Raw genomic sequence first — 26,926 nt, forward strand, 5'->3', positions numbered from 1 at the left:
GGAGAGAGTGGAGATGATACAAAAAAATCTCTTCATAGAAATAATGGCAGAAAACTTCCCAAGCAGGGGAAAAGAGCTTGACATACAGATAAGTGAGCCATATAGGACTCCAAATAGCCTTGATCAAAAAAAATCTACACATAGGCATATAATTGTTAAGATTCCAGAAACACAACAGAAAAACAAAGTTCTACAAGCAGTCAGAGAAAAGAAAGAAATCACATACAAAGGAAAGCCCATCAGAATCACAGCAGACTTGTCAACACAAACCATCAAGGCAAGAAGAGCTTGGAGTGACATATTCCAAACCCTAAAAGAAAACAGCCTCCAACCCAGATTGATGTACCCTGCAAAACTAGCTTTCAAAATGGATGGAGAAATAAGATACTTTCATGACAAAGAGCACCTTAGGAACTTCATGAATACCAAACCAGCACTCCAAAGAATTTTACACAATATCCTAGGAATAGACATTGAGGATCACAACCCCAGGAAGCAAAGCAGAATGAACCCATCTGGCATGACAAGAAATTAAATGGAAAGGGGGAGAACCCAACAAAAAGAAAAAGTCATGGCAATGACAAGTCAATACGTTTCAGTTATAACCATCAACGTTAATGGTCTCAATTCACCAATCAAAAGAAAATAGACTGGCAGAATGGGTCAAGAAGCAAAATCCAACAATATGCTGCATACAAGAAACACACTTCATTCAAAAGGAAACTCATAGACTGGAAGTTAAAGGGTGGAAAACAATACTGCATGTGACAGGAACCCAAAAAAAGCAGGAGTAGCCATCCTCTTGGCAGATCAAGTAGATTTCAAACCAACACTGATTAAGAGAGACAAAGAAGGACACTACATCCTTGTAAAGGGAAGAATCCAGGAGGAAGAGATGACAATCATAAATATCTATGCACCAAACACTAGTGCACCCAACTATATAAAACAAATATTAATGGACATGAAAAGCCATATATGCACTACTACAATTGGAGTGGGGGACCTCAACACCCCACTGTCACAAATACATAGATCAACTAGACTAAAAATAAGTAATGAAAGACTAAAACTCAATCAAACTCTTGAACAAATGAACTTAAAAGATGTTTACAGAGTCTTCCACCCCACAAAATCAGAATACACATTCTTCTCAGCAGCACATGGCTCATTCTCCAAAATAGACCACATACTCACACATAGAATATGTTTAAGTAAGTGCAAAGGAATTGAAGTTATCCCCTGTATATTATCAGACCATAGTGCGATGAAATTGGAGATCCATAGCAAAAGAAACTCAACATATTTCATAAACACGTGGAAATTGAACAACACACTTCTCAATAACCAATGGGTCACAGAGGAAATTAAAGAAGAAATCAGACAGTTCCTTCAATTAAATGACAATGACAATACAACATATCGGAATCTATGGGACACAATGAAAGCTGTCTTATGAGGGAAATTCATACCAGTGAATACACATATTAGGAAAACAGAACGAGCCCAATTAAACAACCTGATGCTGAACCTCAAGCTTCTAGAAAAAGAAGAGCAGGACAACCCCAAAGCTCATACAAGGGAAGAAATTATAAAGATAAGAGGAGAAATCAATGCAATGGAGACTAAGAGAACGATACAAAAAATCAATGAAGCCAAGAGTTGGTTCTTTGAAAGAATCAACAAAATTGACAAACCTTTAGCCAAGCTTGTCAGAAAAAGGAAAGAAAAGGCCCAAACCCATGCAATTAGGAATGAAAAAGGTGAAATTACAACAGACCCAGCAGAAATCCAGAGGATCATCAATACCTACTTCCAGAAGTTATACGCGAATAAGATGCACAACACGGAAGAAATGGACAGATTCCTAGATATATATGAATTACCAAAGTTGAATGAAGAAGACCTAAAAATTCTGAACAACCCAATATCAACCAATGAAATTGAAAATGTAATTAAAAACTTATCACCTAAGAAAAGCCCAGGCCCTGATGGCTTCACTGCTGAATTCTACAAGACATTTAGAGAAGAACTGCTGCCACTACTGTTTAAACTCTTCAATGAAATTGAAAGGGAAGCAATACTCCAGAATTTATTCCTGGAAGCAAGCATCACTTTGATCTCCAAAGCAGAGAAAGTCCCAACTGAAAAAGAGATCTATAGTTCAATCTCACTAATGAACATAGATGCAAAAATCTTTAATAAGATTATGGCAAAAAGAATGCAGAAGATCATCAAGAAGATCATACACCCTGATCAAGTGGGATTCATCCCAGGGATGCAGGGATGGTTCAACATATGAAAATCAATTAATGTAATACACTATATCAATAGAGCTAAGGACAAAAACCATATGATTATCTCCACAGATGCAGAAAAAGCATCTGACAAAATCCAACATACATTTATGAGAAAAGCCCTACAAAAAATTGGAATAGATGGTCTCTACCTCAAACTGATAAAAGCCATCTATGAAAAACCAACAGCCAATATCATACTAAAGGGTCAAAAACTGAAATCCTTCACACTAAAATCAGGAACAAGACAAGGATGTCCACTATCACCACTCTTGTTCAATATAGCTCTGGAAACATTAGCCATGGCAATTAGACAAGAGAAAGAAATAAAAGGAATAAAGATAGGAAATAAAGTCACATTGTCATTATTTGCAGATGACATGATAATCTATATAGAAGACCCCAAGAACTCCAACAAAAGTCTTCTAGACTTAATAACCAAATTCAGTCAAGTAGCTGGTTACAAGGTCAACACACAAAAATCAATAGCTTTCCTCTACACCAATGACAGACTCACTGAGAGAGAAATAGGGCAAATAATTCCTTTCACAATACATTCCAAAAAACTGAAATACCTAGGAATCATCCTAACGAAAGAAATCAAAGACCTCTTCTCTGAAAACTATAGCACTCTGAAAAGAGAGATTGAAGATGATATCAGAAAATGGACAGACATCCCCTGCTCCTGGGTAGGAAGGATTAATATAGTGAAAATGGCCATACTTCCAAAACTGCTATATAGATTTAATCCAATTCCAATTGAGATCCCAGCAGCATACTTCATAGACCTTGAGAAAACAATCCAAAAATTCATTTGGAACAAGAAGAGACCCAGAATAACAAAAGCAATTCTAGGTAACAGAGACATGGCAGGGGCTATCACAATCCCCAACCTGCAACTATACTACAAAGCTACTGTGATAAAAGCAGCATGGTACTGGCAAAGAAACAGACTTGAGGACCAGTGGAACAGATTAGAAGATGCAGAAACAACTCCAGACACACTCAGCCATCTCATCTTCGACAAAGGAGCCAAACACCCTCACTGGAGGAAAGATAGCCTCTTTAATAAATGGTGCTGGAAAAACTGGGCTTCAACTTGTCAAAGATTATAACTAGACCTGTATCTCTCACCATGCACTAAACTAAAACCCAAATGGATTAAAGATCTAAATATTAAAATAGAAACTCTGAACCAGTTGGGACAGAGGTTAGGTAGAACCCTTGAAGACATCGGTGTAGGAAAAGATTTTATGAACAAAACCTCAGTTGCCTGTGAACTAGCACTAACAATCAACAAGTGGGATCTCTTCTTATTAAAAGGCTTCTGCACAGCAAGAGAAATCACCAGCAGTGTGAAGAGACAACCCACAATGTGGGAAAAAATCTTCACCTGCTCTTCCTCAGACAAAGGTCTACTATCTCGAATCTAGAAAGAACTTAAAAAGATCAGACCTCCCAAATTTAAAGACCCAATCTTAAAGTGGGCATCTGAAATGAATAGACATTTCTCACACAAAGAAGTAGAAATAGCAATACATGAAAAAATGTTCAACATCACTGGTCATTCGAGAGATACAAATGAAAACAACACTGAGATTCCACTTCACTCCAGAAAGAATGGCTGCTATCATGAAATCAACCAATAACAAATGCTGGTTGGGCTGTGGGGAAACAGGTACCCTGCTCCACTGCTGGTGGGAGTGTAGACTGGTGCAAGCACTGTGGAAATCAGTATGGAGATACCTCAAACAACTAGGACTGGAAGTCCCATTTGACCCCACTATTCCACTGCTGGGGATCTTGCCCAAAGAATTAAAAGAATCATACCACAGTGATATATGTGCACCCCTGTTCATAGCAGTGCAGTTTGTAATAGCTAAAACTTGGAAACAGCCCAAATGCCCATCAACTGGAGACTGGATAAAGAAAATGTGGTTTTTTAATAAAATGGAGTACTACTCAGCCATAAAAAATGAGAAATTAGAGACATTTATAGCTAAGTGGATGCACATTGAGGTGATACTCTTAAGTGAAATAAATAGGACACACATGTGTAAATACCGAATAGTTTCTCTGGTGTGAGAAACTGAAAGTGTAAATAAGGACTAAATGTATAATAGGTAATGTGAAATAGGGAGAAAAGGGGCAAAGGGGAAGGAAGTGGGAGGGCTAGGGGAAAGGATAGAAGGGAATGGGATTAATATGAGAAAATGGAAAAATAGGAAAAAAATCTTTGTAAATAGGGAGGACTGGAGGGGTTGAAGGGAGGGCTGGGCAAGGGTGAAAAATAAGAACCAAGAGAGACTAGGTAAAGGTGCAAATTTCCAATGATGAATGTCATTATATTGTATACCTAAAATGTTCCAATGATTAGAATGAATAACCGATAATGTAAAATAGGAAGAAAAGGTCCAAAGGGGTAGGGGTAGTGGGAGGGGCAGGGGAAAGGAAAGAAGGGAAAGGAAAAATGCTGAGAAATGGAAAAAATGGAAATAAAGTCTTTGTAAATAAGGAAGGGTGGAGGGTGTGAAGGGAGGGCTAGGAATGGGGAAAAAATAAGAACGAAGATGCATTATGTAAAGGTACAATTCCCAATGAGAAATGTAATTGTGTTGTATACCTACAATGTACCAATAAAGGAATTTAATACCAAAAAAAAAATGATGACTTATGGGGGTGGATCTTCCAATGCTGAACCAACACTGCCATCCCTATAACAAAACCACTTTCTACACACTGCCAGATCTGACTTCTAATAGTTTTTTTTGTTAAACAAATTTTTATTTATGTTTATACTTTTCTCTCTTTTTTTTTTGTTTTTGTTTTTGTTTTTTTGGTACTGGGAATCAAACTCGGGTCCCTGCCCTTGCAAAGCAGGCAGCTAAACCACTGAGCTAAATCCCCGGCCCTCTCTTCTATTATCTTTAGCCAGTTTTAGTATTAGCACAATGTTGATTTCCTAAAATGAGGTGAGATGTGTTCCTTTTTTCTGCTTTAAATGTTTGATATAATTTATCAGTTAAAATGTGTATGAGCCTGTTGTTGTCATATAGGTAGGTTTTCAAGTTAGGAATATACTTTAATAGGTGCTATTCAAATTTTATATTTCTTCCAGAGTCAGTTTCATTAATTTGTCTTCCAAGGTACTTCTTAGAAGTTGTCAAATTTATTTCAAATAAGATTTTTGTAATATGCTCCCTATATCCTTATAAATTCTGTAAAATCTGTGGTAATGTCCTCTAAATCTTGATATTGTAATTTTTAAAAATGTATAACTGATACTGTGTAATGGGAAGAAAAGGTCTAAAGGAATAAGAGAAGTGGGAGGGGTAGGGGAAAGGAAAGAAGGGAAAAGAAATATGAGAAAAGGAAAAATATGGAAACAAAGTCTGCAAATAGGGAAGGGTGGAGAGGGTGAAGGGAGGGCAAGGGAATGAGGAAAAAAAAAAGAACCAAGATACATCATGTAAAGGTACAAGATCCCAATGATGAATGTAACTGTATTTTATACCTAAAATGTATCAATAAACTAAATGGAAAAAAAGTGAATCATCCAGATTACTCATGCATGGATGATAAAGATGCTAATGAATTTGTCATTGGCCATGGGAGCCAAAGTTCCTGTGACAGTGAAATGGAACAAGAGTTGACTGATATAGACACAAGGAATGCAGACCTCCTTGATTCAGATGATAAAGAAAACAGCAATGTGACTGCATATTTGACTGGTCGAAATGCTGCAAAATGGTCACAAAACCAAACAGAGTGAACCAACATTAGAACTAGGTCCAAAAATATAGTGAGGATCTTGCAGGTGAAATCTATCGAAGAGAATGCCAGCACTGCCATTCAATGTTGGAAATTGTAACAGACAAAATGCTACAAGATGTTGGAAATATACAAAGGCTGAAATACAAGTAAAATGTTATGTATGTACCAACAGTCATATTCAAAAATGTATTATGATACCTCACTAGCTGAATTGAAAGCAGTCATAGGTCTGCTGTTCTTAACCAGGATTTCTCATGGTAAGTGCAGGAATGTCAGACTTATGGAAAAGCAATGGGTCAAAATATGGCATAAAAATTTATTCCCTTGTAGATGTGAAGGCTTTTTATGCTTTCAATTTAGAAATTTATCCTGGAACTCAGCCACTAGGTTATTCATATAGTAATAAACTGAATGATGCGAACAGACTTGTTGCTCCCATCTCCCAAACTAATCGGAATATGACATTCCACAATTGGTTTACCAGTTTCCAATCGATGTTACATTTGCTAACAGAAGACAAGTTGACTAATGTAGGAATTGTACAGAGGAATAAAACAGAAATTCCAAATGAAATGTTGCAATTTCAAACCAGAGAATTTTGTAGTATAATCTTTGGATTTCAGAAAGATTTACATTGGCCTCTTATATGACAAAGAAAACAAACCGGTACTACTGGTGTCAATATTGCACCATGATGGAAATACTGATAGGGAAATCTTGACGAAACAAAAGCCTGAGATGGAAACTTTCTACAACAAAACCAAAGGTGGTGTAGATGTTGATGAGTTATGCAGCAACTATGATGTCACTTGAAACACAAAGTGTTGGCCAATGGTTGTGTTTTACTCAATCCTAAACATGTGTGGCATAGTCTGATACTTTACAAAGAAAAAAACAAGTGCAAAATACCACAGAGAAATTTTCCTAGAAGACTGGGATTGGAACTCATAAGAGATCATTTACAGCAGAGGAAAAACAAAATGCTTCTGCCCAGAAAACTATGCAAAAAAAAATTGTGGACCACACTGGTGAGCTGACAGGTGAACAGGCAGGTGCAGCATCACAGAGACCAACTAGGACAACAGGAAAAAACAAAAGGATATCAACTGTACCCTACAAGAAAGGACAGAAGAGGGCAGGGGAATGGGGAAAAAATAAGAACCAAGATACATCACATAAAGCTACAAGATCCCAGTGATGAATGTAACTGTATTGTATACCTAACATGTACCAATAAACGTAATGAAAAAAAAGGGCAGGAAAATAAAACATGCTATCAGTGTAAGCGATACTTTGTGTATAGAGCATGCAGTTTTCATGTGTGAAGACTGCCTTGGGTGTGACAGTTGAAGCAAGACTATTTCTGTGGTAGAATTTTTGTACTTACATTGTAGTTCACATAGGTTTTTATTTCTGATGTTACCTTTCAGGTTTCATAAGGACACAGCTGATATAAAAATTTTGATGTCTATTCTAAGCACTCATTACATATTTGATATTTTATTATATCTTATTTTCCCACTAAGTGCACATTGTACAATATAGTAGGAAGCTCCTAACAAAACAGGAAAAGAAGAGAGGTGACAAGAATAGCCCCCACATAGGAAAGGAAAGCTAAGCACATGTGCTGTCAGTGTAAGCGAGATGTGTGCATGAAACATGCAGTTGTCATGTGTGAATTCTGCCTTGGGTGTCACAGTTGAAGCAAAGGTTATTTTTGTTGTAGAATTCTATTGGTATTTTCATTGTAGTTCATATAGGAATTTATTTCTGATATTATCTTCTAGGTTTGTGACCAAGTACCCAGCTGATGTGAAAATGCTGATGTTTATTCTAAATGCACAATACATATTAAGATTTTATATTTTATTCTATTGATATTTTATGTTCCTGTTAACTATATATCATGTAATGTAAGAACCTCCTGACAAAACAGCAAGACCAGCAAAATATCAAGTATGTCCTACAAAAAGGCCAGGAAAGCAAAACACATTACTGTCAGTGTAACCAATGTGTGTGTATGGAACATGCTGTTGTCACATGTGATGACTGCCTTAGGTGTGATAATTCAAGTAAAGATTTTTTTTTGTACAGTACTACTGGTATTTTCATTGTAGTTCATATAGGAATTTATTTCTGTTATTTTTAGACTTTGTACACCAAAAAAGTTGATGTTGAAAAGTTTGATGCTTTTTATGAACACTCAATAAATATTAAAAATTCAATATATTTTTAAATATTTTTTCCTGTTAGGCACCCATTGTTTAATATTAAAAAACTCATAAAATTAAAATAATTCATTAATAGAAATACTCTAAATAATAAGCATGGGTATAATACACCCAAGTTTCTGCACCTTTAGGACAAAATTTATGTGACGCCTCTTGGACTTTGTTTTGTGGTAAGTCTACTTTTAAATTGATTTTTTTAATTTTGCATTTTGAAAGATTAGAGGCATGAGGACATGCAGAGACACCAATAGGACTACCACATCTTTTTTCTAATGAGAAATGTGCTACATAAAGAAGGCTAATAATAGTATTTATAATATTCCATTAAAATGTCACTGGAGCTAACAGATTTTAAAGCTCACAATGAAAGAGAGGAAAAGAGTTTTAGAAACAACTGTTATTGACTCTCTAAGAACTTGAAACAACATGTTAAACTCCAATTCCCACGAAAGATATTTTGTCAATAAATTCAGGCTTTAATTCACAATAAGGTTGCCTAAAGCAAACACAGGTGAATCTGGTAGAAAACAAACAGGAAGGCTAGGAAGCATACTCCTCAGCCTTGGAAAGGGTACATCTCAGAGTCAGACACAGAAGCAGTATCTTTTTACTTTCCACCTAAAAAAGATGGGACACTCCATGGTAAGAAATACCCTTGGAAAGTGGCTCCTGGCATTCTCAAGAGCCAGGGAAGGATTTGGAGTATGAGTGGTGGTAGGGAAAGGACATGCTGATAACAAAGAAAACACAGCCAGAGAATATGGATAGGAAAGCAGCCCACCCACTAGTACTAACAGAATCTTCATAGAGCTTCCAACTTTAGGCCAAAGACAACATTCTACTGATGTTGCCCCGGACACAGAAGAGATCTGTCTAGATTTTAAAGATATATCAAGAGCTGAATCCTTTGGGTAGGACAGAACAAGTGTTAGAATCAATTAAACTCTCCAAGTGAAGCTGCTTTCCAAAAAGAAATTGGGGAATTCGTTCTTTGCCCAACCAGATCCAGATATCTAATATATAGGGAATTTTTGTAAAAACCACAACCTATTTTTCCCTGCATTGCTTTTGTATGAAAGTTACTTTTTTGGAGAATATCAGTTGGGGCTCCTAGACCTAGAGACTATGCATTCCCCCACCTATTAAAAGAAACATAGTAATGGGGAAAATGTTCTTTTGAGGGACTGGAGTCTACAAAGGAAGAAAATACTATGGAATAACTCTTTGGGATGCTAATTTGCTTTTGTTTTTATTGTTGCAGGAAAATGAGAGCTATTTGTGCCTTGTATAGTTTTCTCTCCTTGATTTGAAGGCCTGTCCAGGCCTCCTTGTCTCAAGTGAGAGACTGCCTGGCCAAATAAGGTTCCTAAAGAGAATATCGCTTGACTTGTTTCAGAAAGCCTAAGTTCAATGAGGGATTCTCTGTTAAGGAAAAGGAAGAGAGATACAGTGTGCCTCAGTTCATGAACTTAATTCTTTCCATGACTGTGGTCACAGAATTTATTCCACAGTTCTGGTTGCAACCAAATTGCAATCATATACATATTATTCCGGTCGCAACCAAACTGCAAGCATATCCATACTATGCTTGCAATGCAGTTGCAAAGAGAATCATGGAACAAATTCTACGACCAGAATCGTGGAAAGAATTAAGTTTGTGAAGCAAGGTACCACCATATTACCTTCAAAGGGAAAAGAGTTTGGCAAAGGATCTTTCACTGTGGGAAAAATAGAAAAAGTAGGAAGAATGGGAAAATCCTCCATGATTAAGACAAGGCCTGAAGTTAAAACTAGAATAAGAGCCTAACCCAAACCCTTATAAATACCCAGGAATATGAAGAAGTATGGCCTGGCCACATATACTCAGAAAGGCTAATCCTCAGCTCCAGGGAGCCTGACCTCAGCAGAGATTTTCATGTTTAAATTATAATTTAGGTATCTGCTTCCAAGGGACTATTTGAGCTTGCACATTCAGCATATTGCCAGTATAGACCGAGCACCCAGATAAGCCTTCTTCAAGGTCCCACTACTGAAAAGATTCCCCGAGACCTTTTGCAACATAATTTGGTGAGAGGTGGGAGGAATGCTGGCCCTAATCTAGTAACTCATACTAACTCTACATGAAGGGGTATTGGAATCTGATTTAAATTTTACTTTGAGGATAAAGAAATGTGACATTTCTTCATGCTCCATCACATCCAACTGAATATTCTTTGTAGGTTTAGATAATGAGATATTAAAAGAGAAATCAAAATAGAAAATTATATATTTGTATCTGCATCTGAATTATAATTTTATTAAATTTGACATTGTGAATTAAAAATTTGAGCTGCTTTGTGATGGACTATATATTTAAGATAAAAGTAAGTCTCATAACATGTAATATAGTCCACTAATGTTCACAAAACTGACATACTGAGCTCATAGGCTTTACCACTCTGCATCACCAATCGCTTTTGCAAATACATAGTCTCTCCCTCCAAAACACATAATACCATCTTTCAAATAGAATTTCCACTTGTTCTTGTTTCGATGAATCTGGAGGGAGAAAAATAATCTAAATTAATAAGTTAATTAATCTAATAAGTTAAAAGATCATTTACATTTATTTCAAACAGCAAATGGGATTATGCTGACCCTAAATGAGTTCTTTAAAAGTAAGACCACTTCAAGACAGTCTATTCATTCATTCAACAAATATTTGAGTTCCTATACGCCAGATACTGTTTTAGGAACTAGAGATATAAGCATATATATATATGTGTGTGTGTGTGTGTGTGTGTGATATATATCAGCATATCAGTGGAAGATTAGTTTTACCATCCCTGCAAATACCAAAATTTGTGGATATTCAAATACCTTATATAAAATGGCTATATGTATTTGCATATAACCTATGTATATCCTCCTATATACTTTAAATCATCTCTAGATTATTTACAATACCTAACACAATGTAAATGCTCTTAAATAGTAGTTATATTGTATTATATATTGTATTATTTAGGGAATAATGGCAAGGAAAATATTCACCACACATTCAATACAGATTCTGTATTTTCAGTATTTTAAATTCACAGGTGGTTGATTTCATAGAAGAAAAAACTTTAGATATGGAGTGCCAACACTGTTTTCTTAGATTATATATTTAAATATGTATTTTGCATATACACACAAAAACAGGAAAAAATATGCTTCCCTTGGAGAATTTATATTAGACAGCAAGACAAAAATCTAATAAGGAAATTGTGTAGAATATTAAAAAGTTATAAGTGCTATGCAAAAAAACAGCAGGAAATGGAAGATTACAAATAGGTGGGGTTGCAATTTTAAGAAGGATAGTCAGGGTAGGCTTGACTTTTGAGGTGATACTAAAGACTTAAAGAAGGTAAGCTAAGGGAATATTGACTCAAGAGCATTCCAGGCAAAGAAACAGTAATGAAAAGTCCTAAGAAGGAGCATCCCTGGATTGTTAAGAGCACCAAAGAATCCAATATGTCCTCAAAGGAATAAACAAGGAGGATGTAGCTAATATCATCAGAAATAAAAAAAGTTGTGTTTCATTGCGAAAAAGAAAGTCACAATAAAGTGCTGAGCAAGGTCAGAAGATATATCTTATAATCTATGATTCTGCTGGCTGTTCCTTAGATTCAATAAATCAGCCTACACAGAGACAAAATTAAAAAAACAAGAAATCTTACTACTCCAAAAGGTAAAAAAACCCATAAAATCTTCACCTCTGGGTAAACTGCAAGTGTCTACACTTAAATATATGATCTAAAGAATATATGATCTAAAATCAAGCATAACATTTATTTTCTTAACATTTTTTATTAGTACATGTTTGTAACATATAATGATTACATTTATCATAGAGAGTTGGTACATGTGCAGAATACATCTTAATCCTTTTTTCATCCCCTACCCCTCCCATTCCTCCCTGCTCCTTCCAACTCTTGGTCCCTGCCCCAATTGCAAAAGCTCTATTTCCATTTTTTTCTTCAATTCTTTTTTCCTATCCCCCTTCTTTTCTCTCTCTCCATATCTTCTTCCCCTTCCTATTTGAAAAAGATCTCCCTACTTCCTACTACCTTTTATTTTGCTCTTTATATTTTGCATTTTCCATTTAAGAGAAATCTTGTGATATTTAAGCTTGTGCATCTGATTTATTTTACTTAATATTATGGTCTCAAGGTTCATCCATTTACATACAAATGTCTCAAATTTATCCTTTACGGCAAAGTAACACCCCATTGTGTATAAATGTTGTACCATATTGTCTTTATCCATTCATCTGTTGATGAGTATGTAGCCTATTTCAAAGATTTAGCTATTATAAACTGTGCTGCTATAAACATGTCATGTATATATCATTGTAAGATGATGATTTTAACTCTTTTGAGAAAATACCTCGAAGGGGAATAGCTGAGTTCCATGGAATTTCTACTTTTGTTTGTGGAATCTCCATACTGATTTCCGTAATAGTTGTACTAATTTATGTTCCTACCAACAATGTAGAAAGATTCCTTCTCTGCCCCTACAAAGCCTCACCAGCATTTGTTATTATATTACTTCTTGATGACTGCCATTTTTTTGGAGGAAAATGGACTCTCAATGTTGTTTTAATTTGCATTTCTCAACTAGCCAGCTTTGTTGAACCTTTTGTCATTTATTTATTGGCCATTTGTACTTCTTCTTCTGAGAAGTGTCTATTTCAGTTGGTTATTTTTTTACTCGGTCTTTTATTTTGGAGGCCTAATTTTTTTTGAGTTATTTATATAGTCTAGTTGTTAGTCCTCTGATCAAGCATTACATGGCAAAAATATTTTTCCATTCTATAGGTTGTCTCTTCACTCTGTTGGTTGTTTCCTTTGCTGTGTAGAAAGTTTTTAATTTTATATCATCCCAATTGTTGATTCTCAGTATTATATCTTGTGCCATTGAGGCTCTGCTCAGAAAGTCCTTGCCTACCGCTACATCTTCAAGAGGTTTACCTATTTTAGAGCCAGGGATTTAGCTCAGTGGCACCGCGCCTGTCTTGCAACCGCAAGGACCTGAGTTCGATCCTGGTACCAAAAAACAAAAACAAATTCAAAAAAAAAAAAAAAAAAAGAGGTTTACCTATTTTATCTTCTAGCCAATTAAGTTTTTCTGTTTTAACATTTAGATTTTTGATCCACTTTGATTTTAGTTTAGCACATGGTGAGGTATATTGGTCTAGACTCAACCTTCTGCATGTGGATATCCAATTTTCCCAGCACCATTTATCAAAGAGCCTATCTTTCCTCAAGTATATGGTTTGAGCCCCTTTGTCAAAAATTAATTTCCTACATATTTCTGGGGTTATTTTTGCATCCTCTATTCTGTTCCATTGATCCACATTTCTGTTTTTGTGCCAGTGCTATGATGTTTTTATCACTGCAGCATAATTTCAAATCTGGGATTGTGATACCTCTTGCTTTGCTTTTGTTCTCAGGATTGCTTTTGCTATTCTGGGTCTCTTCTGGTTCCATATGAATTTTAGGATCGTTTTCTCTAGATCTGCAAGGAATGCTGTTGGTATTTTAATTGGGATTCCATTAAATCTATATATCACTTTTAAAAGTATAGCCATTTTGACTACATTGGTTCTGCCTGCCCAGGAACATGAGGTATCTTTTCATTTTCTGATGTAATCTTCAATTTCCTTTTTCAGAGTGATATAATTTTTGCTAGAGATTTTTCACTTCCTTGGTTAGATTGATTCCTAAATATTTAATTTTTCTTGATGCTATTATGAATGGTATTGTTTTCCTAATTTCTTTCTCAGTGAGTTCATTGTTAGTGTATAGGAACACTACTGATTTTTGTGTTTTGATTTTGTATCCTTCTACATTGCTAAATTTGATTATTAATTCTAGGAGTCTTTTGGTGAAATTTTTTGGGTCTTCTATGTAGAGGATTATGTCATCTGCAAAAAAATGATACTTTGACTTCTTTTCTTGTATGTTCCTCTTTTATTTCTTTCTATTGCCTTGTTGCTCTGGATTATGTTGAACAGGAGTGGTGATCATGAACATCCTGTATTCTTCTTGATTTTAAAAGAGAAAGCTTTCAGCTCTTCATTTAAAATGACATTAGCAGTAGGTTTGCTAAAATTGCTTTTGTCAGATTGAAATAAGGTCCCTTTGTACCTATTTTCTTCCAAGTTTTTACCATGCATGGTTGGACTTTGTCAAAAGGCTTTTTCTCATCTATTGAGACGACCATTTGATTTTTGTCCTTACTTCTGTTTGTGTGATGTATTACATTTATTGATTTGCATATGTTGAACCATTCTTTCATCTCTGGGATGAAGTTTTCTTATTCACAGTGTATGATCCTTTTGATGACTTGTTGCATTCTGTTTGCCAGTATCTTATTGAGAATTTTTGCATCTATGTTCCTAAGACAGATTGGCCTGTAGTTCTCTTTGTCTGGTTTGTTCTCTCTTGTCTGGTTTTGGAATCAGGGTAATGCTAGCTTCCAGGATGACTTGAGTATTTCCTTCCCTTTCAATATCATTAGAGTTTGAGAAGTGCTGGTGTTAGATCTTCCCTGTGGTTATTGCAGAATTTGGCAATGATTCCATTCCTAGGCTTTTCTTAGTTGGTAAGTTTTTAATTATTGCTTCAATTCCAGTGCCTATTATTGGATTATTCAGGATATTTAAATCTTCTTGGTTCAGTTTTGGTAATTCATATATATCTAGGAATCTCTCCCTTTCTTCTGAGTTCTCCAATTTTTTGGCATAACAGGTTTGTGAAGTAGTTGCTAATAATCTTCTGGGTTTTGGTGATGTTCACTGTGATTTCACCTTTGTCATTTCTAATTGCATTAATTTGTGTCTCCTTTTCTTTTTTGGTAAGATTGGCTAATGGTTTGTCTATATTGTTTATTCTTTCAAAAAACTAGTTCTTTGATTCATTGATTCTTTGTATTTTTAGGCTCCATTTTATTGATTTCTGCTTTGATCTTGTACTCCTTTCATTCCTTCTATTGGTTTGGATTTGGATTGTTCATGTCTGTCTAGAACCTTGAGTTGCATCATTAAGTTATTTCTTTGGGTATGCTCTTTATTTCTGATGTGAGTATTCACAGCTATGAATTTCTTGCTTAGGGCTTTCATTGTGTCCCATAAATTTTGGTATATTGTACTGGCATTATCATTTAATTCTAGGAACCATCTAATTTCTTCCTTAATTTCTTCTAAAAGACTCACTGATTATTCAAGAGTGTGCTGTTTAAATTCCATGCATTTGCCTAACATCTGTGGTTTCTTTTGTCTTTGGTTTCTAGCTTTACTGCACTATGATCTGATCATATGCGTGGTATTATGTATTTATTAATACAAAAACTATATAACTTATGGTGCTGGAAAAACTGGGTTTCAACTTGCCAAAGATTAAAACTAGACCTATTATCTCTCACCATGCATTAAACTAAAATCAAAATGGGTTAAAGATCTAAATATTAAAGCAAACACTAAACCAGCTGGAAGAGCGGTTAGGTAGAACTCTTGAAGACATTGGCATAGGAAAAGATTTCATGAACAAAACCTCAGTCACCCGTGAACTAGCACAAACAATCAACAATGGGATCTCTTATTAAAAAGCTTCTGCACAGCAAGAGAAACCACCAACAGTGTGAAGGGACAGCCTACAATGTGGGAAAAATTTTTACCAGCTGTTCCTCAGACAAAGGTCTACTATCTAGAATCTATAAAGAACTTTTAAAAAAATCAGACTTCCCAAATTTAAAGACCCAATCCGAAAATGGACATCTGAAATGAACCATTTCTCAGACAAAGAAGTACAAATAGCAAATAAACATATGAAAAAATGTTCAACATCACTGATTCGAGAGATGCAAATGAAAACAATGCTGAGATTCCACCTCACCCCAGAAAGGATGGCTGCTATCATGAAATCAACCAATAACAAATGCTGGTGGGGCTGTGGCGAAAGAGGAACACTGCTTCAGTGCTGGTGGGAGTGTAGACTGGTACAACCACTGTGGAAATCGTATGGAGATACCTCAAAGAACTAGGACTAGAAGTCCCATGTGACCCAGCTATTCCCCTGCTGGATATCTTCCCCAAAGAATTAAAAGCATCATACCATAGCAATATACGTGCACCCATGTTTATAGCAGCACAGTTTGTAATAGCTAAAACTTGGAAGCAGCCCAAATGCCCATCAACTGGTGACTGGATAAAAAAAAAGATTTTTTAAAATAAAATGGAGTACTACTCAGCCATAAAAAATGAGAAACTACAGACACTTTTAAATAAATGGATGCACATTGAGGCCATAATCTTAAGTGAAATACATAAGACATACATGTGTAAATACCAAATAGTTTCTCTGGTGTGAGAAACAAAATGTAAATAAGGATCAAAATGTATAATAGATAATTTCAAATGGGAAGAAAAGATCCAAAGGGGAAGAGGAGATAGGAGGGGTAAGGGAAAGGAAAGAAGGGAAAGGAAGAAATATAAGAAAAGAAAAAAATGGAAACAAAGTCTTTGTAAATAGGGAGGGGTGGAGAACTGAAGGGAGGGCAGGGGAATGGGGAAAAAAATAAGAACCAGGATATATTATGTAAAGGACAAATTCCCAATAATGAAGGTCAGTATATCATATACCTAAAATGTACCAATAAAATTAATGAATTAAAAAAACTATATAACTTGACTGTGATGTTTAAAAAGCATTTAATAAAACTCATGAATTTCAGATTTTTTTTGCAAAAAGAGATGTCTTTTGCACGCACGCACACACACACACCCCAGTGATGTGCTTAGTAGAAAAACCCTAAAAGCACTGCCATGAAAGTCAGCACATAAAAAGGGACATCCACTGCTAAACAACTTGTTAAATACTCTACAAAATACAAATGGATAAGAAGTGCAATTGGTATTAGTACAATTAAACAGAAGAAAATAAAAATTAAACAGTAAAAATATAAAAATTTGAAAAAATGAAATAAATTTGCAGGTACAATGAATGTATGTCAAAAATCCAAGATAATTGGGCTGGGGATTTAGCTCAGTGGTTCCACCACCTGCCTCACAAGCACAAGGTCCCAAGTTCGATACCCAGTACCAAAAAAAAAAATCCAAGATAATTGATGGAACATACCAAATAAGAATTCAGTTTGATTCAAAACTAATACATGGAAATTCATAGCCTTCATGCAAGCAACAGAAGATACAAAGAGCTCACTTATCACAGAAACCAAAGAATGAAAATAGCTAGAAATAAATGAGCAATATTTGACCTACTAGCAGCATTCGATACTCTTACTTCTTTAAATAGTTTTTTCATTTGACTTTTAGAACTATCTGGTTTTTCACCAAACTCGCTGGCTGCTCCTTAGTCTCCCTTCCTGATTCTCATCTCTCTGACCTCTCAATTTTAGAGTACACCAGAATGCTTGTTTCTGCTTATACTCACTGTGATACATGTTAATGACAGTATCTCTCCAGCTCAAACCTCTCCCCTTAACTCCTCTCCCTCAACTACTTCATCTCTTCCTGAAAATCAAATAGATATCTGAAGCAAGTTTAAAACCAAGATCTCTTCTTCCCTACACCTTACAGTCTTTCCCATATAAGTGGGAAATGGTCATTCAGTCCTCTTAATGCTCAGGTCAAAATAACTTAGACATAATTTATGCCTCCTCCATTATCCAGATCCATCAGTAAATATCCATTTTACTTACAACACATACTCCTATTCCAACCACTTCTACCACCTCTGCTTCTCTCTTGTCTAAGCCACTATCTTCTCTTGCCTAGATATACAAAAGCCTCATAAAGAGTTTCCTCATTTTTATCCTTGTCTCCGCAACCTTTAGTCCTCTAGAAACACAATGGCCAGAGTGGTTCTGTTAAAAATATAAATTAGATGCCATTTCTCTGCTCAAAACTGGGCACTGACTTCTCATCCAAAAACTAGAGTCCTTACAGTGTATTGCAAAATCCCTCATTTCTCCCCTGTGTTCCTCACCTTTCCATTACTATGACAAAATATCTGAGAAATCAACTTAAAGGAGAAAACATTTATCTTGGCTCAGAGTTTCAGAGCTTTCAGCCCACATGGCACTATTGCTGTGGGCTGGTGGCAAGCCAGAACATCACGGCAGAAAGTACCTGAGTGAGCAAAGCTGTTTACCTCATGGTGGACAGAAGGCAAAGAAAGAGAAGGGGTTAGGTCAAAATATACCCTTCAAAGGCACATTCCCAATGGCCTACTTCCTCCTTAGAGGTCTCACCCCTACTTTTCACCACCTCCCAATGGTCCACTAAGTTATAAACCTACAAATGGATTAATCCATTCATGACGTTAAAGCCCTCATGATCCAATCTCCTCCCAAAAGACACACCTCTGAAAACACTGTAGCATTAGGGAGCAAGCTTTGAACACATGAATTTTAAGAGGACATTTAAGATCCAAATCATCAAACTCTCAACTTACTACTCTATATTCCTCAACATTCTCTGAATATACAAGCATTCTCCTACATCAGGACTTTTGTATTTGCTATTCTCTCTGTCTGAAATGCTCATACCCAAATACCCTGACAGTTAACTCCATTACCTCCTTCTGATTGTACCCTGTTACATTTTCAGTAAGGCATTCCTTGGATACTCTACCTAAAATTGCAGTCTGTTCCTCCCTAACCTCATTAAAATATCAAAATTCTATGAATTTAATATTATCTCAATGAAAATGCCAATGGGTTTTATTTTGAAAGAGAAAAGCAGATTCTAAGTTAATACAGAAAAATAGACAATACTACCCAGGAAATCTCTGAAAAATCTCCATAGTAAAGTACTAAGCCTACAGATATTTGAAAATCTCAATAATTAAATCAATGTACCACAGGCTTATGGATATACAAACCATCACTTTAATCTTTATATTAATCTTAGACATTTTCTAGGTCTCTGAAATAATACATCCCTACCACTTAATTAGGTCTCACTCAGTATGTTAGACAAATGCTTTCACTTAGGCCTTTTTCACTGTACATGTTAATATTTTCAAAGTTTTTATACAAGGGTTAACTGTACATTTTAAAAGGTAAATTCTACATGCTTATCAAAGTAAAATAAAATATATACTTTTAAAGAAACTGGTTTTCAAAGTTTAATGTTCATGCAAATCACCTTGGAGTCTTGTTAAAATGCACTTTCTGATCAAGGACTCTGGAGTGGGACTCAAGATTCTGTTGACTGTAACACTCACCCAGGGGAATTGATGCTGCTAGTTTCTAAAAAGACTACTGAGAATTCCTTTAATTACTCCAGCTTGGTTCCATTCAATATCATTCTAAGTAAATCCATTTTAAGTAAATCCCATGGTAAGAAATGGCAAGTTTTTCCTCTATGAAAATTCACTATAACAGTGTTCCCATCTCACTTTGACCTTTTAAATACATTCTCTTTGCTATCTTCTAACTGCATCACTCCTTTTCAAAAATATTTCAATGGCTCCTCAATGCCCTGGTTTCCATTAATTTTTTAGTACTGTTCTTAAAATATTCACTAGAGAGTTCTCTCAGACAACTAGATTTTTAACACTATTCAACTAATATCACTTCTATCTACTCCACAAGGTTACTGTAAGGAACAAAAAACAATGTATCAGAAAACATTGGGAATACAAAGCACTGTGTAATTAATTACAAGCTGTCTCCCACAATGAAGCAAGCAAAGAATACTATTTCCATAATACTCTAGAAAATTTTTGTGAGACTTTATGGAATACACATGTATCTAAGTACCTTACGATGTTTTCTCAGTAGAAGACAATATACTATTTATAAAAAACTAAAGCAACTTTCAAACTAAGAACTGTCCCTCTTGTGTCCCCTACTCCATCTTATGTCCATATTTACCAGGACCTACCAGTAAATTGTCATTTTTTGTCTATATAAAGTGTTACAGGAGAGAAAATGATCTTATTTTTTAGAGAAAAGAATTTATTTTTACAGCAATCCAAAGCTAGTCTTTGTTTTCTTTAAGTATATTCAAATTGTGATTTTTTAAAAAAAAACACCAAAGAAACTAGACCCATACCTATCACCATACACTAAACTAAGACTGAAATGGATTAAAGATCTAAATATTAAGACAGAAACACTAAACCTGCTGGAAGATAAGTTAGGTAGAACTCTTGAAGACACTGGCATAGGAAAAGACTTTATGAACAAATCCTCAGTAGCACGAGAACTAGCACAAAGAATCAACAACTGGGATCTCATCTTATTAAAAAGCTTCTGCACTGCAAAAGAAACCACCAACAAAGCTAAGAGACAACCTACAATGTGGGAAAAAAAATTTAGCAGCTGTACCTCGGACAAAGATCTACTATCAGAATACATAAAGAATTGAAAAAAATCAGACTTCCCAAATTCAAAGACCCAATTCAAAAATGGGCATCTGAAATGAACAGTCATTTCTCAAAGAAGTAAAAGCAGCAAATAAATATATGAAAAAATGTTCAACATCACTGGTCATTCAAGAGATGCAGATGAAAACAACCCTGAGATTCCACCTCACCCCAGAAAGAGTGGCTGCTATCAAGAAATCAACCAATAACAAATGTTGGTGGGGGTGTGGAGAGAAAGGAACCCTTCTCCATTGTTGGTGGGAGTGCAGACCAGTGCAACCACTGTGGAAATCAGTATGGAGATACCTCAAAGAATGAGGGCTAGAGGTCCCATTTGACCCAGCTATTCCCCTGCTGGGTATCTTCCCCAAAGAATTAAAAGAATCATACCACAGCGATATATGTGCACTCATGTTGATAGCAGCACAGTTTTTAATAGCTAAAGCTTGGAAACAGCCCAGGTGCCCAACAACTGGAAAATGGATAAAGAAGATGTGGTTTTTCTATAAAATGGAGTACTACTCAGCCATAAAGAACAAGAAACTAGAGACATTTATAGTTAAATGGATGCATATCGAGGCCATACTCTTAAGTGAACTAAATAGGACACACATGTGTAAATACTGAATAGTTTCTCTAGTGTGAGAAACTGAAAGTGTAAATAAGGATTAAAATGATTAAAATGAATAATTGATAATCTGAAATAGTAAAAAGTCCAAAGGTGTATGGGTGGTGGGAAGGGAAGGGGAAAGGGAAGAAGGGAAAGGAAAAATTGTAAGAAAAGGAAAAAAAATGGAAACAAAATCTATGTAAATAGGGAAGGGCGCATAGGTAATGGGGAAAAAATAAGAACTAAGATACATCATGTACAGGTACAAGTACCCTATGATAAATGTAAACGTATTGTATACCTAAAATCTACCAATAAAAGAATTTTTTAAAAAACACCAAAGATATAAATATCTATTAGTCATCAGGAAAATGGAAATCAAAACCATAGTAAGATACCACTTCACACCCAGTAGGATGTGTAGGTCAGAAGGTTAGATAACAAGTACTGGCAAGAATACAGAGACGGTGAAACCCCCAACACTGCTGGCAAGAATATAAAATAATACAGTCACTTCAGAAAAACACTCTGGTAGCTCCTTAAACTATTATCATATGACCCAGAAATTCAACTCTTAGGTATACACCAAGACAGGAAGAAACATGTGTCCACACAAAAAACTTGTACACTGATGTTTATAGCAGCACTACTCATGATAGCTAAAAAGTGATGAGATTTAGGACCCATTATCCCAAAATATAGCACCTTGGCATTTGAGAACACAGCAGAAGCAGGAAAATCTTGGACCATCCTATCACTATTCTCCTCTAAAGCAGCCATAGAAATAATTCCCTGACCTTCCCTTAAAATAGGTCATAAAATCTTTGATCCAGAGGTCCCCATTCTTTACCCAGAGAAAAGGAATATCTATCTCCAAAGACACCAGGACACAGAGAAGAATCTAAACCACCAGGCCTTACTAAATTCCCCTCTGTTTGCTACCATTAGATCAAATCCTTTTTTTTTCTAATCATACTTCTGCACAATCATCCAAAAAAAGTTTTCCATGTTGCTTTGTGTCTTCATTTCTAACAGTTCCTTTGTCATGTAAAACTTATCTTGAATAAATTTATATGGTTTCTCTTGTTAATATGCCTGTTATTCCAAGTTCTCAGCTAGAACATAGTGATGGACGAGGAAAAGACATCACTTTTCCTCCCCTACAGAGGAAAACAACCCAAAGGTCCATTAGTAGATGATTAAGAAAACAAAATGTGATATATCCATTCAATAGCAATAAAAAGAAATAAGTCGGTACACATTACAACATAGATTAATCTTGAAAACACTGTGGTAAGTAATAGAAGCCAGTCACAAAAGTCTATATATTACAGGATTCCATCATACAAAACGCAGAACAGGGAAATCCATAGAAACAGAAAGTATATTAATGGTTCCTTAGGCCAGCTTGAGAACTAAAGGTATGGGGTTTCTTTTTAAGGTAACAGATTCTAAATATTTTTAGTAACTGTTGCACATAGGAATATACTAAAAGACCAATGAACCACATGCTTTAAGTAGGTGAATTATATACTATGTTAACAATATCTCAAGTCTGTTTTATAAATATGTAAATATTCATGAATTAAAAACAAAAGTTCAACATTCTTACTACATAATCACAGATATAGTGGGGGGGTTTGCTGTTACTCTGTTTTAATTTGGTATTTTGTTTGTTTTATGATACTGGGGATGGAACCCCAGGACTCACAATGAGTTACATCCCAAACCTTGTCTATTGTTTTAAGAAAGGGTTTTTCTCAATTGCCCAGGATGACCTCAAACTTAAGAACTTCCTGCCTCAGCCTTCCACATAGCTAAGACTACAGGTGTGCATCAATACTGCCAGCTGTGGAACAAAAGTTGTTGTTGTTGTGGGGTTTTTTTAGTTGCTAAATTAAATTACTACTAACTTAATCTTTAGGCTTAAAACCTGAGAGATACCTTCAACTAATCACCAACTCCCACTGAATCTTCTACCATAACCTCTGACTTTTCATTCTTACACTGTCTAATTAATCTAGGCTCTGATTACTTCATGTCTACACTACCCCTCTTTTTCTTACTATTTGCCTTTTCCAAATTATTAAATAAGGCCAGTTTTTAATGTTTAATTACAATTTTCCCAACAACCTTTTCAGAAGGCTAATGTCCTTCAGACAAAGTTTAGATTTCTTCTACCGGCATTCAGGATATTCCAATCTGCTCCATCCTTGGTCACCTAACCCAGCTTCATTTCCTAGTAAGTGCAGTAAGAGAACACGTACTCATGCCAGCACTGTCTCTCCACCACCCTCTCACATATTATACCTATTCCTTCCTCTGCCTTTCATCAGGGTATCCTATTCTGAATACCTAGCCCCACACTAACCCATACCATACAAATCATTCAACCCCCATTTCACAGCCCCACATCACTTAGGAAGGATTTGTGAAGAACTCAAACTGCAAATGTGTTCTGGTACTTCTAGTCATTTTTAGGAATCACTGCCATATATCTTAGCCTTTGATTTAGGTGACACTTATCTTAGCAATTTATTTACTTGTCATATATTTTTGCTGTTGATTTGTCTACCATCTTATTGTGTCATTTTATTATTCCATACGAAATCTCTTATTTCAATAAGATTGTCACTTCCTTAAAACAAGGACTATCATGTTTTCAGTATCACTGAGACCACATAACACAGTGGTAAACTCAAAAAACCACACTGTCAAAACTTTACAGAATTAAATAGATGTTACTTAACTGAACTGTAACTCAATATTCTCCATCATTTTACATACATTCTACTATAAATGCAATTAATAAACCCAAAGTCCAAAAGGTGAATACAGTACCTTATCATACTGACAGACAATTACATTATCTGTGTCAAACAGGTCTGGCACATCCTGTTCACTAACATCATCTCCAGAATTTAAAGGGTCCTAAAGATGAAAGATGGTCACATTAAGGAATTTCATCATGCTCCAAATTTTTTAAAGATAGACATACAGAAATAAATGACTTGGAAAGGCAGGATGGTATTATACTTTACAGTCAAACAGCCCAAGTTTGAATCCTAGCTTGGCAACTTGATAATTACATGAATGACCTTGGGAAAGTTACTAAAGCTCTGCCTATCTCAGATTCTAATCTATGAAATAATGATAGTCGGAAGACCCATAGGACACTGAGGCTACTCAATATGAAGGAAGATAAGACTTATGTATGGCCACTGTAAATGGTAGCTTATACTCTTTAATCACTTCTTTTCCCCCCTATATTTAAGACCCAATTTTTTTATTTTATTGGGACATTTTAGATATACATATTGATAACATTCATCATAGGGAATTTGTACCTGTACATGATATATCTTGCATCTTCCTTTTTTTCCCCATTCCCTTCCCCTCCCTTCAACCCCTCTTGTCCTTATTTACAAAAGCTTTGCTTCCATTTTTTTCCTTCTATCTTTTTTCCCTTGTCCTTTCCTTTGTCCCCCTCCCCTTATTCCCCTTCCTATATGAACATTTTCTTCCCATTTCCCCATACCTATTATACATTTTGGTCCTTATTTACACTTTTGGTTTCTCACACCAGATAAACAATGTGGTATTTAAACATGTGTTTGCACACTTCTTAATCATCACATTCCATCCAGATTTTACTGCACTTATTAAAACAAATACTGTAAGTTCTATGTTGGTCACCTTTAACCTCCACTCCTACTGCCTAAACCTAAGAACAACAAACATAGAAGCCAATTCCTAAACATTTAATATTGGTTTAAATTATACTAGGTTTGAAAGTTTAAGTCCCAGAATACAATTAAGTCTTATTTTCAAAGACTAAAGGCTGGGTTAATCTTTTTTTTTTTTAAGGCAGGGTTAATCTTAATTGTTATTGCTCTTGGTTCCTAAGTATACTGAAGTACAAATGTTATAAGTTAATAAAGAAAGTCTCGGCTCAAAAGTGATGGGCCGGTGATTTAGCTCAGTGGTTCTGCCGCCTGCCTCGCAAGTGCAAGGTCCCAAGTTTGATCCCCAGTACCAAAAAAAAATGATGCTCACTTCTTCTACAATGTCTAGTTGAGAGTCTTCATTATCACTACTGTTTGTAGTTGAATCTTCATTTGATATACTATCCACTTCTTCAAGCACCTTTAGATCTCCTCCATCAATAATTCCTAGAAATTCATTTTTTACATCTCTTATATTTTTTATTTCTTTATTAGAAGATGTATCTCCGGTCCCATCTACTTGAATTATTTCATTAATATCATCATCAGTTAACAGATTGCTCAAATCCACCTGAGAATTAGAATTCTAAAAGAGAAAGAAATACAATGAAGTTCAAGTGAAACAAGTTGCTTAAAACATTCTACACACTAGCAAATATTCTACAAGTGGTCACTTAAAACGTGTTTCTGCCTTATAAGATGATTCTCCCTCCAAATTTTGAATTTCAGAAAACCTCGAGCATTTTTATGTAATACAAAAATAATTTTTAAAATTATAAAGTGAACCCACTTACAATCATACACAGGCAAAGAAAGAGTTTACTGCTTTTATATAATATTTAATAGTTTTTATAGATACCATCTTAAATTTACACAGCATGTATTGAGTCTAACATATATGATTCTAAGCAATAACTGAATGAAATAGAAATCACAAGTGACACCATGCTTAACGGATAGATAAAAACGGGAAAAATGACACTAAATGAAATGAGAGAAACACAGAAGAACAAATTATCATAGGATTCCACTTAAAAATTATACCTAGAGTAGGCAATTTTTTTTTTTTTGGTACTGGGGATCGAACTCGGGTCCTTGTGCTTGCGAGGCAGGCAGCAAAACCACTGAGCTAAATCCTTGGCCCCTAGACTAGGCAAATTTATAGAGACACAAAGGGCCGGGGATTTAGCTCAGTGGTTTTGCCGCCTGCTGCGCAAGCACAAGGACCAGAGTTTGATCCCCGGTACCAAAAAAAAAAAAAAAATTATAGAGACACAAAGTAAAACAGAGGTTACTGGGACCTGGGGAAATAGGAGGAATGAAGAGTTATTTAATGAGTGGAGAGTTTCTATTTGATGAATAAGTTCAGAAAATGGATAGTGGTAATGGCTGTACAGTATTGTGAATGTACTTAATACCACTGAATTATACATTTAAAATAGTTAAAATGGTAAAATCTGTGCTGTGCATATTTTACTACTACAACAATAAAAGAATTTAAAAATAAAAAATATGAAGAAAATTAAACTACCTCTGGTAACATAGATAACTATTCTTTGTATCACTGCCTTTATAAATCAGAGCCAACAAATAATGATTTGCTAAATTATTTTATGGGCATTTTCTAATTTAAACCTAATCACAACATAAAAAGAGATAAGACACTGTGCTTTACCAAGATGACAAAGCTAGAAAGGGGTAAATCAGGATTAAATGCCAAATTGTAGAGAGTTCGTCACCATTATATCATACTACCCTCCTATTAGTTTGTCACAGACAAGACAGATCAACAAAATTTCAAGCTCCTTAAGAAAAGGGGCTATATTATATGATTATACATACCTCAGAGTTTATAGGAGAAGTTCTTAAC

The 26,926-nt window shown here is 35.3% G+C and overlaps 2 protein-coding genes across 6 annotated transcripts in view; one reads left to right on the top strand and one right to left on the bottom strand.

Annotated features, from left to right (window-relative positions):
- Positions 1-26,926, top strand: part of Lhcgr (luteinizing hormone/choriogonadotropin receptor) — a 120,625-nt gene that overhangs the window by 86,636 nt on the left and 7,063 nt on the right. The window contains exon 11 of one of the 2 annotated variants that reach the window (XM_087216408.1): positions 7,859-8,152. The exons of the other annotated variant lie outside the window; for it this stretch is intronic. Within the exon in view, the coding sequence (XP_087072534.1) occupies positions 7,859-7,949 (91 nt within the window). The 3' untranslated portion in view covers positions 7,950-8,152. Of the gene's footprint in view, positions 1-7,858; positions 8,153-26,926 lie in introns of those variants that run through there. 2 annotated transcript variants of the gene reach the window in all.
- Gtf2a1l (general transcription factor IIA subunit 1 like) overlaps positions 10,554-26,926 on the bottom strand; it is a 55,166-nt gene continuing 38,793 nt past the window's right edge. For 2 of the 4 annotated variants that reach the window (XM_021253837.2, XM_021253836.2), the window contains exons 7-9: positions 25,388-25,642; positions 24,173-24,262; positions 10,554-10,840 (exon numbers count right to left, since the gene is read on the bottom strand). In XM_021253837.2, the coding sequence (XP_021109496.1) occupies positions 10,733-10,840; positions 24,173-24,262; positions 25,388-25,642 (453 nt within the window). In that variant the 3' untranslated portion in view covers positions 10,554-10,732. The remainder of the gene's footprint in view (positions 10,841-24,172; positions 24,263-25,387; positions 25,643-26,926) is intronic. The other 2 variants (XM_004839420.3, XM_021253838.2) reach the window with 1 other exon arrangement.

Source organism: Heterocephalus glaber, unplaced genomic scaffold, assembly GCF_053883595.1.
Source record: "Heterocephalus glaber isolate CG9 unplaced genomic scaffold, H.glaber_assembly_v1.0 deba00001457, whole genome shotgun sequence".
Taxonomy (NCBI): Eukaryota; Metazoa; Chordata; class Mammalia; order Rodentia; family Bathyergidae; genus Heterocephalus; species Heterocephalus glaber.